At 41.2% G+C, this 17,380-nt stretch overlaps 1 protein-coding gene across 1 annotated transcript in view; it reads right to left on the bottom strand.

Annotated features, from left to right (window-relative positions):
* The window catches only part of LOC127619812 (CUB and sushi domain-containing protein 3-like), a 639,489-nt gene that overhangs the window by 346,663 nt on the left and 275,446 nt on the right, over positions 1–17,380 (bottom strand). The window contains exon 5 of the mRNA XM_052092811.1: positions 7,769–7,976. Coding sequence (XP_051948771.1) covers positions 7,769–7,976 — 208 coding nt within the window. The remainder of the gene's footprint in view (positions 1–7,768; positions 7,977–17,380) is intronic.

Here is a 17,380-nt window from a genome sequence, read left to right as displayed (position 1 = left end):
CAGTGGAGTGTGGACCTCTAAAGAGCACAGCGATGGGTCCAGAGGAGAAATTATGATGTTCCTGAGCTGTGAGTTAAGGCTCAAGGAGAGAGATGGGACAGTAATTGAGAGTGGTGAAGTAAACACATGAGGCCAGCAATTCACGTCTTGATGATAAGGTTTTCAATGGTTCAGCATCTTTAGGGTATAAATATTGTCAGCTATTAGTAATAGTAGTATATTGGATATTGGACCCTTAAAAAAAAAATCTAAATTTTGACATTATTATTTTAATGTGAATAAATAAAGGTAAATTTCTAGTTTCAACAGAATATGTTGCTTCTGACATTTGGTTTTCAACCACATAAAATATATAAAATTCAATCATTTAAGCATGGAGCCATACTGAGAGCCCTATTCTGAAATTTGGTTGATTTTATATTGAATAGCCCAATGTTATGCCGATGAAATACATTTTTGGTCCAATATCATACTTTCTGTGTTATGACTGAATAAAATGGGGGATACAATCAAATGCATCAGTTTCTAGTCATCACACTCCATTTACAGCATTAATAGATGATTAACATCAAATAATCATAAAATGTGTCAATAATTGTGTGCAGACTTAAATAATTGCACTAAAAATGAAAAAAGTTTGCAAAAGAAAGGACAAAATCAAGCATTTTAAATGTAACCTGTTCCTCGGGCTATCACGATTATGAAATTTGACTGACGATTAATAGTCAAATAAATAATTGTGATTATGACGATTACTGTAATTGTCTGTTTTAGGGCCCTCACGATTATGATGATTATGAAGATTAATTGTCTGGTGTAGGGCTTTCAAGATTATAATTACTGTCATACAAATTGTCATGCTTTTGCCACAGGTGTATGTGTGCTTCATAAACCATAAGAAGCAATTTATTCATATCTAACTTTTACATGGCTTTAAAAATTTATGAATGACATTAAAAATAATAATTGAAATATACAAATATTTCAAGATACAAAAAATATCTGTCTCTCTTTGTGGTCAACTTTAGTCTTGGTTGAAATTATATTATGGTATGTTATATAATATATTATTTCAACAGTTAAAGGACAGGCAAGGAGGAGGCGGGTACTGGCTGAACTTTCAATATAAACTTTAATTATATAAATGAACTTAAAACAACATAAAACACAAGGATACATGCAGTGTCTCACGAGCGTCTCTCTCTCTCTCCCGAACTGACATCTTCGGCTCCCCTTTATTTTGCTCTCCTGCTGATAAGGTAATTAAGCGCTGGCCATGTAACCTCATGGCCTGGCCACACTCTCCTCCTCATCATAATTATATTAAATGTGATGAGGAGGAGGGCGTGGCAGGGTTGTGAAGATGCACGATAAACTGTCCTAATCAGCCAGGTGGGGGATAAAGACAAGCCAGGGGCACCAGTTTGAGAGAGAGAGAGAGAGAGAGAGAGAGAGAGAGAGAGAGAGAGAGAGAGACACGTGGCCACTGCGGGCCTTTTGCTGAATTTTGGCAGGAAACTCTGCTTTTGGCATGTGCATCACAGCACATCAAGACTGGTTCTGAAGTAGTTCATCTTCACGCATTCTTCAGGAGCTACACTTAGTCAGTGCGGTCAGTGAAATGGTCGGAGTTCAATTAAATGAGACACTCAAATGTGCCGTTAATTCCCTGATTTGGACAGCAAAATGTGATTGGAATTTAAAGTGCACAATAATTGTGGTTCCCCTTCTGTCGCTCTCTCCACGTTGTGTCGGAGAAGCGACACTAGGGGTCTCTCTTGAGCGCCGATATTCACCTCTGACCTATTGAAAAGGGCCAATGAGAGATGGCAGTCAGTATTTGCATACCCCGCCCCGCATACGGGTATTTAAGCGGGGCAAATACGGAAGTTTAGTCAGAAAATTTCTTCGGAGCCGATGGTCTGTCTGCAGTTTGCTGCGAGTTACACACCACTTTAAACGTTCCTGTTTCCTCTGACGATCTGCATGCTGTTGGATCTTGACGGCGCACAACAGCGGCTTTCTCCTTCACATTGCACGGCGTGCATTGTTGCCCCTGAGCGCTTCGACAGCGCAGACACACACACACTGTGTATTAAAAGAGTAAATTCCTATTAAAAGAGTATGTGGCAGGGCGGAGGGCGGGGCCGGGTCGTGATCCTTCACACCCGGTCCCGTATTAGGCTAATTATGCCTCCGTGAGGTTTAAAGGTCGACTGCAGAGGACTGTGCGGGAGAGAGAGATCGTTAGCGGACATGTCCATCATGTGTGTTTGTGTTGTCTTTTAAGTTTTCCATTAAACTATGATTTATATCGTCAAGCCGGTTCTCGCCTCCTCCTTTCCCATCCTTTAACTGTTTTACAGAGTAATTTCTCTAAAAGAGCAAAACACAGCGGCGTTGAACGTCCTTTTCAGGACGCGTCTTTTTCAAGATGCCCTTCCGCCCCTGTGTTGTTCCTGGATGTGGTAGAGTGCTCTCCGCTTCAGACGGCCACAGGCGCTGTCTCATGTGTTTGGGCCGCGATCACACCGAGGTGGCGTTTGTGGATGGCTCATGTTCTCACTGCGAGAACATGACCATGACCACGTTGCAGTCGCGGCTTGCTTTCAACAGAAAGAAAGCCACCCCAGCTGCACCCCGCATTGCTCCTTCTTCCCACGGGATTGAGGACGATGCGGTTGGCGCTGGGGGCGATTTGGGGGCGGCAGCGGGTGCAGTTTCGCCGGGTAGCCCCCCGCGAACCTCCCGTTCCCCGACACGCTCGCTGGTCCCCGTCTACGCTCGCGGCGATAGCGGCTCGCCTCACGGCCCGGCTGTCTATCCTCCCGAGCCCGAAGCAGATGAGCTCGCCGCTGCATCGGAGAGTGTGATGTCTGATGCCGAGGACTCCCCTGGACTGCCGCCTTCGGGCCAGCAGGCCCAGGCTGAGGCCGACGCTCAGATGTCTGACATGCTTTCCCGGGCACTCATGAGCGTGGGGTTGGATTGGAACCCTCCATCCTCCCCACAGCCTTCACAGTTGGATGACTGGTTCCTGGGGGCAGCGCGCCGTTCGCGGCCTCGCATCCCCCCCGGTCCCGTTTTTCCCGGAGGTGCATGACGAGCTGACGTCTACGTGGAGAGCCCCGCTCTCCGCCCGTCTAGGTGCCACCCGCTCCACTCTCACCACCCTCGACGGCGGAGAGCGCCACGGATACGGGGCGATTCCCCAGGTCGATAGGGCAGTTGTGTACCATCTATGCCCCAGAAGCCCTACCTCCTGGCGTGGCCGCCCCGTACTCCCATCCAAGCCCTGTAGGACAACATCCTCGCTCAACGCGAAGGCCTACAGTGCGGCTGGACATGCTGCCTCTGCCCTGCATGCGATGGCCCTCCTGCAAGTCCACCAGGCCAAAGCACTCAGAAACATGCACGGGGTGGACCTGATCCTGATGTGCTGCAGGAACTGCGCTCAGCGACCGACCTCGCCCTGAGAGCGACGAAGGCCACAGCGCAGGCACTCGGACAGGCGATGGCCACCCTAGTGGTCCAGGAACGCCATCTTTGGCTCAATCTGGTCGAGATGCGTGAGGCCAACAAGAATCGCTTCCTGGACGCACCTGTCTCTCAGATTGGCCTTTTTGGCGACACCGTCGAGGACTTCGCTCAACAGTTCTCCGTGGTGAAGAAGCAGACGGAGGCCATCTCTCACTTCATGCCCCACCGCAGACCTGCCGCTACGGGCCCTGCCCCGTCTGCCCGCCGAGGGCGTCCCCCTGCGAAGAAACCAGCTCCTGCTCCGCCTCAACCCGGGCCCAGCTCTCAGCCCCAGCGTCGAGCACCCCGCAGGCGGCGCACGCCCCCTGTCTCACGAACCCCCTCTAGGACCCGGAAGGCTCCCAAGCGTTCCTGAGACAGTCGACCCAGAGTCGAAGACGTTAGCTCCGGAGGTGGTAAGACCGCTCCGTCCCCCGGTGGAGGGCCGGCTGGAGAATCCTTTGTTTTTTCATTTGCCGGGGGCTGTGGTACCCACATTCTCAATAAAAGAGCTATTTCCTTTGCTTCTGGGTCACCTGGCCCGCAAATGCCGTTCTCACGGCAATCTGCTTTCAGATTACGACAGTCCCGGTACACCAGACGCGGTGATCCAGCCTTCCGCCTGCCCACGACTGTCCCCCGGCCGGCCGGTTCAGACGTGTCCAGAGGACGCCAGCATCAGACCTCCTCCTCAGTCACGAACCCGCCCCCTGCCGGGTGCGCGGAGCAAGGTAAGTGCTTTGAGTCTATTCTCAGCACCTCAGCCTCAGGCCGCAACGAAGCCGCCCGACGCTGCACTACCTGTTCCGCCCCGCTGCGAGTAGGAGCAGGGTTGAGGCGGGTTGAGGCGGAGCAGGAGCTGGAGCTGGTTTCTTCGCAGGGGGACGCCCTCGGCGGGCAGACGTGGCAGGGCCCGTAGCAGCAGGTCTGTGGCGGGGCATGAAGTGAGAGATGGCCTCCGTCTGCTTCTTCACCGCGGAGAACTGTTGGGCGAAGTCCTCGACGGTGTCGCCGAAAAGGCCAATCTGAGAGACAGGTGCGTCCAGGAAGCGGTTCTTGTCGGCCTCACGCATCTCGAACAGATTGAGCCCGTAGCACTCAGTAACACGTAGACCGACCGGCCGAGTGGATCGCTTGCGCCCAGCGCCCTTTTCCTGACGTCAAGGTAAAGTAGTGCGCCTTTTTTCCCAGGGCGCCCCACTCCGAGTCGGGACCCTGGTCAATTCCTCCCCAGCCCTCCGGGTCCGCGGTTCAGCAGAGGAACTCGCCGACCCAAGCCACTGCGGGTACCCTGATGGCTACCCTGTACTGGTATAGGTGCTCCACAGGTAATGCCTCCTGCTCGGACTCCCCCCGTGTGTAATTCCACGGTTCTGTCCCCTTACGAGTGGACCCCCGTGTCTCCCTTAGGCAGTTACAGCTGCCCCGGTCGCCATGCTGTAGCAACTCCCCCCTTTCAAGGCTGGATCTACCACCGCACCACGGCCGTGTGACGTGTCTACCACATTTCCTCCCCAAGAAAAAGGGCAGGTGTGGTCTCCGCAGGGTCTGGGTAAGACCCCCTTCCCTATATGCGTGTAAGGGCCCCGGCCGTGATTGCTCTATGCGAGAAACATAGAGAGAAAAGAGGCCCAGCCAGGCTGGCCCATTCTCATGTTGGCAAACATCGCCTTGTTCCCCTCCCAGGGTAACTAGAAGGATTCCGAAGTTTTTATGGGGCATTGGGGAAGGGTACGTGCAGCCAGGTACAGACGATGCACGGCACTGGATGAAATCCCTGCCCGCCTCTGTATCGGTGGTTCACGTACACAGTTCAGCGCATGGCAAGATTGGAATGGGTCCCCTAGTGTCGCTTCTCCGATACAACGTGGAGAGAGCGACAGAATGGGAACGTTTGGTTACGTATGTAACCTCCGTTCCCCGAGGGAGGGAACGACACGTTGTGTCTTTCCTCCGCCATGTCACTGAACCGAACCACTGTTGTGGCTGGACCATTCCGGCTCCTCAGAAAAATCCTGACTAAACTTCCTTATTTGCCCCGCTTAAATACCTGTATGTGGGGCGGGGTATGCAAATACTGACTGCCAACTCTCATTGGCCCTTTTCAATAGGTCAGAGGTGAATATCGGCGCTCAAAAGAGACCCCTAGTGTCGCTTCTCAGACACAACGTGTCGTTCCCTCCCTCGGGGAACGGAGGTTACATACGTAACCAAGCCTTTTTCAAATTACCACAGTTAGATCAAACAACTGTGATCAGACGATTATTTAGTAATAGTGTCATGCCTACATGTTACAAAGCACATGCTTTGAACTACAACTATCTCTTTTTCTGCTTTAATAAAAGAAAACAGGTGCAAAATAGCCTAACACACACACACACATACCCAAAGACCATACATCTAAAATAGATTTATAGCACACCTGCCCTACGATCGCTTAAACCCTGCACTTTTGGTAACAGCAGGCCACTGATGGCCAAAATGCGACGGTACTTGGAGCACAAACCACCTAGGACACTCAAGTAAATAATTAGGGTAACCTGGCCAAACAGAAGACACTAAGACTGCAGCAGAGGAAGTGAAGACATTATTATTTACGCATTACCGGACCACTCTGCTCTACCTGTGGTTCTTTTTTTAGGAGTTCCCACCGTCTCCGGGCTTTGACTAATCCAATAAGAGGTAATAAATGAATGGCTGTGACCCAGAACTGTGCGAAACAGACATTAGGACATTGCGTAAATGACAGTCTAGATTTGGCATTACTAGAAGTAAACACAATGAGGTGAGGGGAGCATTCGCCTAATCTGAATTCGAGAAAAGGTCAGCTAAGCACAAGTTTGCAAAACAATTAATTATACACAAGACAGAATCAGATTAATGTGCAGTGCCATAGATGATTAAGTGATGAGGCAGGTTTATCTGTTGATCGAGTCTCGGATGAATGAACAGCACAGAAATGGGGCAGCAAAGCTTGTTGGATTCACATCTACATACACCAGCACCCACAGATGTCCGCCATGCTTTGTTTACACAGCAATCAGAATTACAGAAGGACCGGCTCATCTACATAACATGCATATTCAAATCTGGCTCCCTGGCTCTGTTTAAAAAAACCTCTGACATCCCCTTGCCTGCTGTTAAAAGATTTTCTTGAATAAATCACTGTAAACAATGTGTTAACATACTACTGCAGCGTGTATGAAACCATTTACACAGTGAATTAACTGTTTGCCTTCCATCATAAGAAATCTTACGAGCACTTAACTAATTCTGCATGGGGAAACCTTGGAACATAGCGACTTTCCAATGCTCCATCCACTGCTAAACGACACTGATACATCTCAAAACCATAATCAAAACAATACAAATGAGATGTAATTAAAAACTTGGCTCGAGTTCAATTTATAATGTCAACGTGAAGAGGAAGGGCATTTAGGGGGATCGATACTCATGTTCATTTCCTCTAAGAGCTACTAGAACCATAAGTATGCAATTGATTTTCCCTTTTAATAAATGTAACATGGTGTATGAAGAAGAAACAAAAAAAAATTGCCTTTTACCTATCATCACTAGCAAAGAGGTTGACAAGGCTGGAGGGAGTGAATCAATAGTCTAATTTGAGCACAATCAATAAATTGCAGAGGTGAAATACTGCAATGATATAAACATTAGGCAATATTAGATGCTTCCAGTATGACTAATGATTGCATTTACAAGGTAGAGCTCAAAACACATGATGCACAGCAACAACAACAACACTAAATAATTTGCTTTTAAAGGGATAGTTCACCTAAAAATGGAAATTCTGTCAATGTTTACTCACCCTTGTGTTAATCCAAACCATTACATTTTATGGCATATTTTTTCCATTCAATGAAAGTAAATGGTGTCTGAAGCTACCATTCTGCCTAACATCATCTTCTGTGTTCCGTGCAATAACATCAATACTTGAGGGTGAGCAAATGGTGACATAATTTTCATCGTTCAGTGAACTTTCCCTTTAAAACATGCAACAACATGTACAGTAAATTACACTGCTAATTAGATTTGAGACCCTCTATACACATTTAACAACATTTAGTTAAAAAGGGAGACCATGAATGGGGCAATGACTCATTTAAGATGTCCATGAGATTAACCAAATATTTGACAGAGTTTAACTGCTACAATTTGCACTCAACAAAATGACACAAGACAGATGGCCATGGAAACCATGAAAACTAGCGGGCAAGGCATTTGGACTCACCATATTGTTGGCGGCTCGGACCCCTCCACCTCCAAGTAGTCATAATTTTCCTCCGTCTGGAAGTCTGTAAAAATGATGGAGATGGTGTCTCCGGGATCAGCAAGTATGGTCCACGTACAGTCCGCACTATTGTAATATTCACTCGGGAAATTGGGACTTGAAATGATGCCACTTGAACCCCTCAGAGTATCACCACATGTGTCCTCAGCTGTCAATCAAACACGAAAAGATTTCTGTTAGGAATCGGCCTTTAATTTCTATACATACTGTATGTATACAGCAGAAAATGACAGCTGAGCCTTTTAGACTAAATTGAGGCCATTTTGATTTATATGCCAAATTTGTGTATATATTTTACATATATACATAGATGTATACATTGTGAGTCAATTTAAGTTAAGGATTTGGCAAGCCCATTGTTCAGAGCTAAGCTTTCTGTAACTGTGCATATGACACATTTGTTAAATGTGAAGTATGTTAGAGAGCCATGTCATGAATTGTTCATTAATCCAGCACAGACAGGCTCACTTCAAGGCTGTGCCATGATTCCTTTTATCATGCTTTAGAGAGGTAGTGGCTCTTCTGGGAGCATGTGAAGCAGTGGCCCTCTCTTGTCTTGTATATTAACTGGGCTTCGTCAATAAAATGGTTTCAGAAAAAAAAAAACAAGGTCCCAGCTGCATTTCTACACAGACTCAGAGCTCAGCTCTGGTCCTTTCTGCTAGTAGTTCTCCAATTCAAATTGACAGCGATATTTTGAATATACCAATTGCAAATTGTAATTTAGCCTTTTTGAAATCGAGATGCAATAGAACTATGTACAGATAAAGACACATGGACTATTCTGTGCATACATGATAAATTATATCAAAATAACTTATACAAACAAGCATCCACTCACATGTACATGCAGTCATGGCACTGGGCCATGCCATGGACGTACATATAGTGTGTACATAAATACATAGAAAGCAATGCTCCAAGTGGGAGAATAACTTTTACCTGGGATATAAACATAATAACAGGTGCAGAAATATTGGCAACAGGGAGAGTAACACTGAAACAGGGAGAGACTCATTGACATGCCAGTGCAGAAGCCATGTCAATGCACAAACACGCATACATTTGCATACATTGAGAACATACACACACATTCCATGCATTCACAGGCAGAAATATGCTTCTATGAAATACACATGCACCTACAAAGAAAAAGGTCTCTACATAATACTTCATAAAAAATAAATCACAAATTTGATTTCTTAAATATCTCAATTGTTTCTCTTAGACAGCAATTAAATTGAGACTTAGAGGAAGTATCAATTTAAGTACCTTGGTTTTTTTTTTTCAAGTAATCAAAGTTACTGTTGCTCCCTAGTTTTTTCACACATCTCTAGAATTTCAGAAGAGAGCTAAACAATGCCACCAACTGTAGTCCAAATGTCAGAAATTTCAATTTGAACGCAAACATTTCTCATCATAACATACTGTATACCTATACATTAACGCATAATGCACGCAACTGAACTAACTTACATAACAGGGGAGGTGTGATGGTTCAGAGCACAGGTGTTTCTAGACCCTATTTTCAGCCCCCCTAAAATTAATCTCAGACCCCCTAAAAATCTGCGACTCAGAAAGCAGCACCAAATCTTTTAAACAGCAACAGCAATGATCTAGTTTTAAGCGTGAGACTGCTTTGTTTACTTTTCCCACTTGTAAAGACTGATTACAGCATGAGCAAATAACACTGGAGAAGGGCTGTGAAGGAGCGTATTATTGGTTTGACCCACTGAACCAACATGCCCCATTCCAAAATTGATTCGTGAACAAGCAAGGATCACCATCTGTTGACCGACTGAAGGAGAGGAGGCATGTGTTTTCTTTTAGGTAATCTCATTAAACAAGGAGAGAAAGAGGCTGGTAATGATTTAAAAAAAAATACATATTGATTGATGTTCTACATTTTTTGTTAATAAATGGAGAATACAAAAATATTCTTTGAATGGTTCTGTTCTATTTAAACTTTATAAGTGTGCATATTATAGAAAATGAAAAAATGATAAATGAAGATTAGTTTACTATTGAATGCTGTAAAAAGAGCTTTAAGCATTCTCTTGCCAAAATGAATCATGAAATATAACCACACAAGATAAGAGGCACATGTAAGGGCATTAAATTATGTTAGATTAGCATAAAAAGCTAAATGTAAACATTACACTTTATGACATTAAAAACGTTTATTCTGCTCAAAATTCACTTCGAAACACTAGCAAATGTCTGAAATAACTTCTGATCTTATGTGGATTCTGATAATTATAATGGACAGCTGCTCAATCATAACACTCACTGTCAGTACATATGTATAAACATTAATGAATTATATTTACATGGTTATAGCACTACTTGGTGGTTAAGAGCAAATAAATAACTGCTGCGGCGCTGAAAAGGCCATTCTGGATGAGTAGACTACCATCTGCATGTGTCTGGTGTTTGGATGCATATGTGCCAAGAAGAACTTTTGCATTGCAATAACAGGTTGCTCTTTTATAGTCCTGGAGTCTTAATTGAGTTAAAGAAATATTCCGGTTTCAATACAAGTTACATTTAATCGACAGCATTTGTGGCATGATGTTGATTACCAATAACATTTATTTATTTATTCATAATTTTTTCATAAGGAGTCATACCTCCTTAAAAAGCAAAAATAAAATGTACAGTGTAAGGCACTTACAATGGAAGTGAATGTGGCACATTTTTGGAGGTTTAAATGCAGAAATGTGAAGCTCATAATTTAATAAAAGAACTTACATTAATTCTTCTGTTAAAACTTTTATATTATTTAAAATGTAAAGTTGTTTAATTCGTCATTTGTTTAGTCATTTTTGGGTTTACGTTGTTGCATCGTCATGGCAACACAGTTTTACTGTTTAGGGATTAGCCCCATTCACTTCTACTGTAAGTGCCACAGTGTAACCAAGATTTTTGCTGTTTTTAAAGAAAAAAGTACAAACATTTTTGTGGTAATCTATATTATGCCACACATTTTACAAATTGAGTTTAACTTATATTGAACCCGAAATATTCCTTTAAGCATTAACTTTGTATCAGACATTTCTTTTAGAATTCCTTAGGGGGAAAAAAAAAAATAGGTTATTGTGGGTATTATTGTGGATAGTGGTCTTGAATGAATTTTATGAAAAAGTTTGAGTTCACATTGAAATCTCTGACTTCTGATAGCAGACTTTTGTTTCTTGGTAAATCTGAGCACAATTTGAAACAATGTTAAAATCTCTTCTGAAACTGTAGAAGAGGCATGAGAATACTGGGTCTTTTTGTCAGGAGAAAATTCAAAGAAGCATGAGGCTTAAGAGAAAGTATAAATTTCCTGTCCATTTAATGTCATTGCTGTCTAGGAAAAACAACCGAATTAATAAAGAGATCTCTTTTGTGTTGTTTCTTTCCTATGGGTGTGCTAAAACAGTCTCACACTCTAGTGGCTTAAAAAAGTAAAGCCTGAACAACTGTAATATCAATTCTATTATCAGTAAACTACACACACACACACACACACACACACACACACACACACACACACACACACACACACACACACACACATGCTAACAGAACCACACATACACACCACTTAATATCACTGAGCATGTGATTGGCAGCCTCATAAAAATTCCATTACATGAAAGGAACTCAGGAGACAAAAAGGACAAAGGTGTGTTTGTTTGTACATTTGTGTGTGTGTTTGTTTGTGCATGTGTGAGAGGGTGCTTTGTTAACACTAAGTGTGCCTGCCTCTGCCTCTCGCTTAAGCAACAAGACTAAGAATTGCAGTGTTTTTATTGCATGGCTCTTAAACTTTTCATAAATGTATGTACAGACAAAAAATATTTGTGTCAGTCAATTCTGCATTTCCATGCATCTCTAAACATTAGCAAGTCTTGAATTTCAAGAATAGTAGCAAGTCTTGAATTTCATTCAATCTGGAATAATAATGAAAGAACATTTAGGGTCAAAAAGGAAAACAAGCATTTTCTCATTCTGCAGTTGTTCAAGAGCAAGCAGCCAATATGACATCAAATAATACATATTAAGTTAAACTATGTAAAAATGTGGGGTCAAATGTACAGTTGCAATTTATCAACAATAAAAATAACTATCTTTTATCTTCTGCTGGGTGATGTACAAGTACCATGTATGTAGGGCTGGGCGATATGGCCAATATTGTTATCACGATAATCTTTTTCATATTGTTCGATATCGATATTTATCACGATATACATTTACACATTGCACTTTCTTTTTTTTATTTCAAAGTTGCCGGAAGACAAAAAGAAAAAATACATTCTAAAAAGTCAAAATAGTCTCAACAAAACTGCACAGGGGGTCCAGAGACGGTCAAAGCAGTGGGGTCTGCGGAATCGTTGCGCGAGATCTTTTACTGTTTATCAATTGAAAATGAATGTTAAAAGCTCATCTATTTGTTCTGAAGCATAGTGACAGCAGTCCAGTATTTGTTGGAATATTTTTACATTAAAATTAAATATATTTTATATTTCTTTAGATTCAGATACCCAAGTATGGGGGCATAGGAGGCCTTGTGACTTTGGAATGATGCTGAAAGTGGGTTCAGGGGTGTCCCGAGAGAAAATTCAGAAAACGTTTTTTAAAAATTTTTAAAAACATTTGTATAGTTTCATTAAAGTGAGAGACTAGTCTACCAACTAGTAATTTTAGTCTTTCCTTATCCTTTCCTGACATCTAATTAATTTTCACAAAATTGGAACAGAGATCGATTTGTTTATTATTAAAGGCTCGTAACATACTGATTAATAAAGATACATTTAGAAGGGAAAAACGTTATGGTCTAAAAGGTGCTTTGAAACCACGTTAACACATGCAGGGAAAAGAGGCAATGCGTGCAGAGCGGGGCAGGGCAGAAATTATGCATGTTTGTTGCTAGAGAACAATATTCAAGATTACAGCACAGAAAGATCAGAGCTGTTGTCCACATCACTGTTGTTCTGTCGCGCTCTTCAATAGAGACGATGAAACATCAGCTTGGCTTGCTATTTTTTTTTTTTACTCTATACACGAGTAATATCTTGCTCATAAAATATTTCAAAGCAGAGAAAAATTTTTATATATTTTTACAAGCAAGACATTGCTCGTGTATAAAGTAAAAAAAAAAATAGCAAGCCAAACTAATGTCTAATTTGTCAGATTTAGCATGTCAATGTGGGTGTGACATATTGATAGGGTTCTGGTCTCAGTGGACAAGTTCTGCTACACTACTGCTGCTGCAGAGCAAGAACAGACTTATTACTGCTTGAACATATACAGATATACTGAGTTAAGCATGTGGACATGCCACTGTTGTTGCTCAATAGAAAAACACAAGACATTCTGCATCAAGCATGTTTACTTGCAAAATCTTGCACAAAGAGAGAGTACGCAAGTTGATTGGCTACCCGATTACACATCAAAGACTTATCAGCTTACACCATATGAGCCAATTGGCTTGACATATCACATGTGAGCGAACCTATTGGTTAATAGATAAAAAGTTAAAGGAACCTACCACCTTACAGCATTCAGTGTTTCATGCCTGAACTTAATCATTTTTGTTGCATATTTTTTTTTAAATGGAATAATAAACACTGGATCTTATCTTATCAAAGGGATTTAAGTGAATTGTTTTTGCATCTCATATTACACTGTCGAATTGTGAATTTTTTAGTTTACGAATTTCGGCATCACATTCTGTCAGAATGCCTATTTATTTCATTTATGTGTCTTCATGCAATTGTCTGTCTATCCACATATTATGTTCTCGGAAGGGAGGTACCTGTCTGAGACTGGAGGTGGAATCTAAGCTTGATGGAGTTGCTGTATAATCCATGTGATGTGACAGCTGAGAGGGGAAGAATTTGGTGAGTGAGCTGCACTGAGCTACACTGGAGGCTGTGGTCTAATCCAGTCACCAGAGCTGGAGCAATGCAAAAACACATTTTGACTGCAGAATGCTAAGCTGATGTGTGCATTTGCATGTGTATTAATCAGGAATGTACTGTATGTGCATATACAGTGTTCAATGTTTAATAAATTCAAATGTATATGAATGTATGTATAGGTATATGCATATACCAAAACGTAAATTGTGGTTTTATCATACAAAAATGGCCAACATGCAATGTGCCAGGATTAAAAGCCTTCTTCAGACTATGTATGCACTGAAACAACTTTTTATCTTCCGATTCGATTCCGATAACGGAAATCTCAGTATCGGCCGATACCGATAGTCGATACTGATCCAGGTATCGGATCGGTGTATACCTAGTTCAGACTTGTGAATATTTTATAATATAATATAAAGAAATATTCCCCAGAATCTGTTCTTTATTGATGGTCTATAAACATTTTAAAGCAACATTATGAATAATCTTAATACACTTTTAATTTTATTCTATACACCAGATTTATACTTATTTGAAAAGGTTGTTGTTTATCAGTGTCCCACAGATGTCATGCTCCATACTGAAAAAAATGGCCTATGCGAGCACCTCTGGCCACAGAAAGAGAGATCTGTGCAATACATTGACACTGACAAACAGTCGCATCTGGTCACTCAGTTATGAAATCACATCTGTGCTGCATTTGGGCTCCTCATCCTAAAATCAATCAGTTATACTGCATCCTTAGTGTCATTTCTGCAGTCATCCAGAGCCCTCTGTGGTGAAAGTGTCATATTTTGTTTTCACAAATTTTCATATTTGTGTTGACACTTTTTCCTGAGGGTGAGTGACATGATAAACGAGCACCCTCTGTAAATGCGGTAAGCATGTTTGTGGGGGAAAGAAATGAAGTCAATGCGCTGAAATATATCTTGAAAAAAAAATGAGAAAATACTTGGCCTGGTTTGGATTCAGGTGAGTTTTATCTGCAGGAGTGAGTGGGTCCCAATGTACACAGTCTCCGAGGAGGTTTTTTGAAATGTCAGTCCTGACAACCTCAACAAATGTGGGCGTAAAAACATATTTTCATGCTTTGGAGCTCCCAGGAGGCACCAACCATTTCAACTTTCTGATCTGCACTGCTGAAAGGAGACTTTGAAATGACCACGATGTAATAATAAAAGTTTCTGTGTATAGCTTTGGGAATATGAAGGCATCTCAATTTGAATCCATATACCCATGTTAATGCACATGTTTCTGTATTTATAGAGTATGTGTTTATGTATGTGTACAGTATGTGTACTTTAGTGTGCATGTGGTGTATTCTTATTTATTATGGCACTATATCGCTAATATAGTGTAATATATATAACAATGATAATAGTAATATATATATATATATATATATATATATATATATATATATATATATATATATATATATTATTTCTTATTTGCTAAGAAAGGCCCCAAAATAAAAATAATTAATTATAAAATTATTAAATAATTATACATATAATATATGTATAATACATTTAATAACATATCATTAAAATACATTACATTACAGTGTAAAGAATTGATTAGGAAATTGAAAAAGTGGCTTTAAAAGGCAATAGGCATTGTTGTTTATTTCCAGATAATTTAACATAATCCTATCATTGGCCTGGAGTCCGCACCAATTCATTTAGCAAATACATTTGTTTTAATATTATAAGGGCTTTTCTAAGGATGTGTCTATGTACACTCTGGATACATTGTGTCATAAACACAAAGCTTTTAGGGCACTGTGTCAAGTTAAATCTAGTTTGAAACTTTGAACAACTTGGGAACACGGCCTCACCTTGTGCTGTCTGCTGTCACTAAGTGTGGTTGGTAGCCTGTACAGCTGCAGCTGCACTCACTGACCCCTGCTGAGTCTGACTTAGAACCATAAAAACATGACAGTGGTGTAATATACTTACAGTAAATACAGTATACCACTGGTATCAGCATTTTGATCAAATAGCTGTTGTTTCCAAGTAGGTTCCAAATGTTTAATGCAAGTAAAACATTATTATTATTATTATTATTTAATAATCAAGGCATGTCCTTCACACAGTTTAAATTAAACAAACACAAGGAAGAATTATATTTAATTGTTATTTATATGCAACAATATAATAACGCATAGACCTAAACAGTGATTTTTACCCACACAATTTTGAAAACAAGCCACAACGTTATGTTAACCTTTTTAAGTAATGACGCAAATTAATAATTGAATCAGAGTTTTGAATGAACAGTTTGAACTGATTCATGGATATCCAATAATGTTTTTATGAAACAAATCTACCTTTATTAGGTAAAACAAAAATGCATTAATATCTTTGCGATATTCACTATTTTGCGCAACGTAATAATATTGGCAGCAAAATCATTTGAAATATACTGTATAGTGCAGTGGCGATTTCTCAGAGCCAGCAAAACCTTCTCTGCTGGCGTAACATGCCTAATAAATAAATATTTTTTCATCCTTTCATTCGCATTGACCTTTTTGTCTATGTATTTTCAATCAATTTTCACTCCTAATTAATCTATAAATGAAAAAAATATATAAATTATCCAATCACAATTTATTCCTCGATGCTTACAAGCAAAGTGTGACAAATTTTTTCACAAATCGCATACCCGAAGCCATGCTCCTCAGCCAAAGCCTCCTGTGGGTTTGAGCTCCACCTCGTTAGGCCTTCAGAATTTCCACAGAATCCCTCAACAGTGTAAGTGAATAGGCATCTAAAGTCAGATTATCAGATTAATCAGCCAATCAGATTTATTTATTTGTTCTTGTGGGTGTGGTCTTCAGGATGTATCTCAGTCCAGGCCTTCTAGCCGGTCAAGAGTGACACAATTACTCTTTAAGTGATGTAGGTAATTTGAAAGTGAAGAGTGTGAGATCTTGCTGATGAGTCGGCTGTCATCACTGCTGGTATTGCCAATGAGAAAGAGATACTTATGGATTTATAAACCTAAAATATTCTGGATGATCGTGTGATTGATTAATTAAACAGGAAAGGAGGACAGATTTAAACTTCAAGCAAATTGGTTCTTTTTGCATTGTTATAGCAACATCAGGAGTTTTTTAAGTGTAAATTAGGCTGCTGGAGCATTCAGTGTCCGATCAAGATTTGAAAAGTAACCATGTACCTTGATGAAACAAAATGTATTGCAAGCAAATTGTAAGCTTTTTCTTGGTATTAGACCTACTTGGTTCTGGCTTTCATGCGTGGACGTGTTTTTAAAATGTCAACTGATATTATTAGTTGACTGCCACGTAATGTATGACAGGCATACCATGTCTTATTCATTGTGAAACTGTGTTTTCTTAATGGTATGAATCGCTCTGAAGGCCTATACTTAAAATGCACGGGCCGTGGCTGGTATAGTAAATATTCAATATAGGTCTATTCAGGGCCACTGATAAGAGGTACAACTGGACCTTTGGTCCCTGGTCTGGGCTTGAAGGGGGCCAGGAGTACAGGGGGGGACAAGAGAAAGGCTATTACATATTGTAGAGCACATCTAAATGCATTCAGCAAGAGACGCGGATATAAACACAGAGACAGCGCGTAACCACAAAAGCCATCCATGTAGCGCACGTTGA

Source organism: Xyrauchen texanus, chromosome 26, assembly GCF_025860055.1.
Source record: "Xyrauchen texanus isolate HMW12.3.18 chromosome 26, RBS_HiC_50CHRs, whole genome shotgun sequence".
Lineage (NCBI taxonomy): Eukaryota > Metazoa > Chordata > Actinopteri > Cypriniformes > Catostomidae > Xyrauchen > Xyrauchen texanus.
Note: the sequence above shows the minus strand (reverse complement) of the source record. Positions and strands in the feature narration are given on the sequence as shown.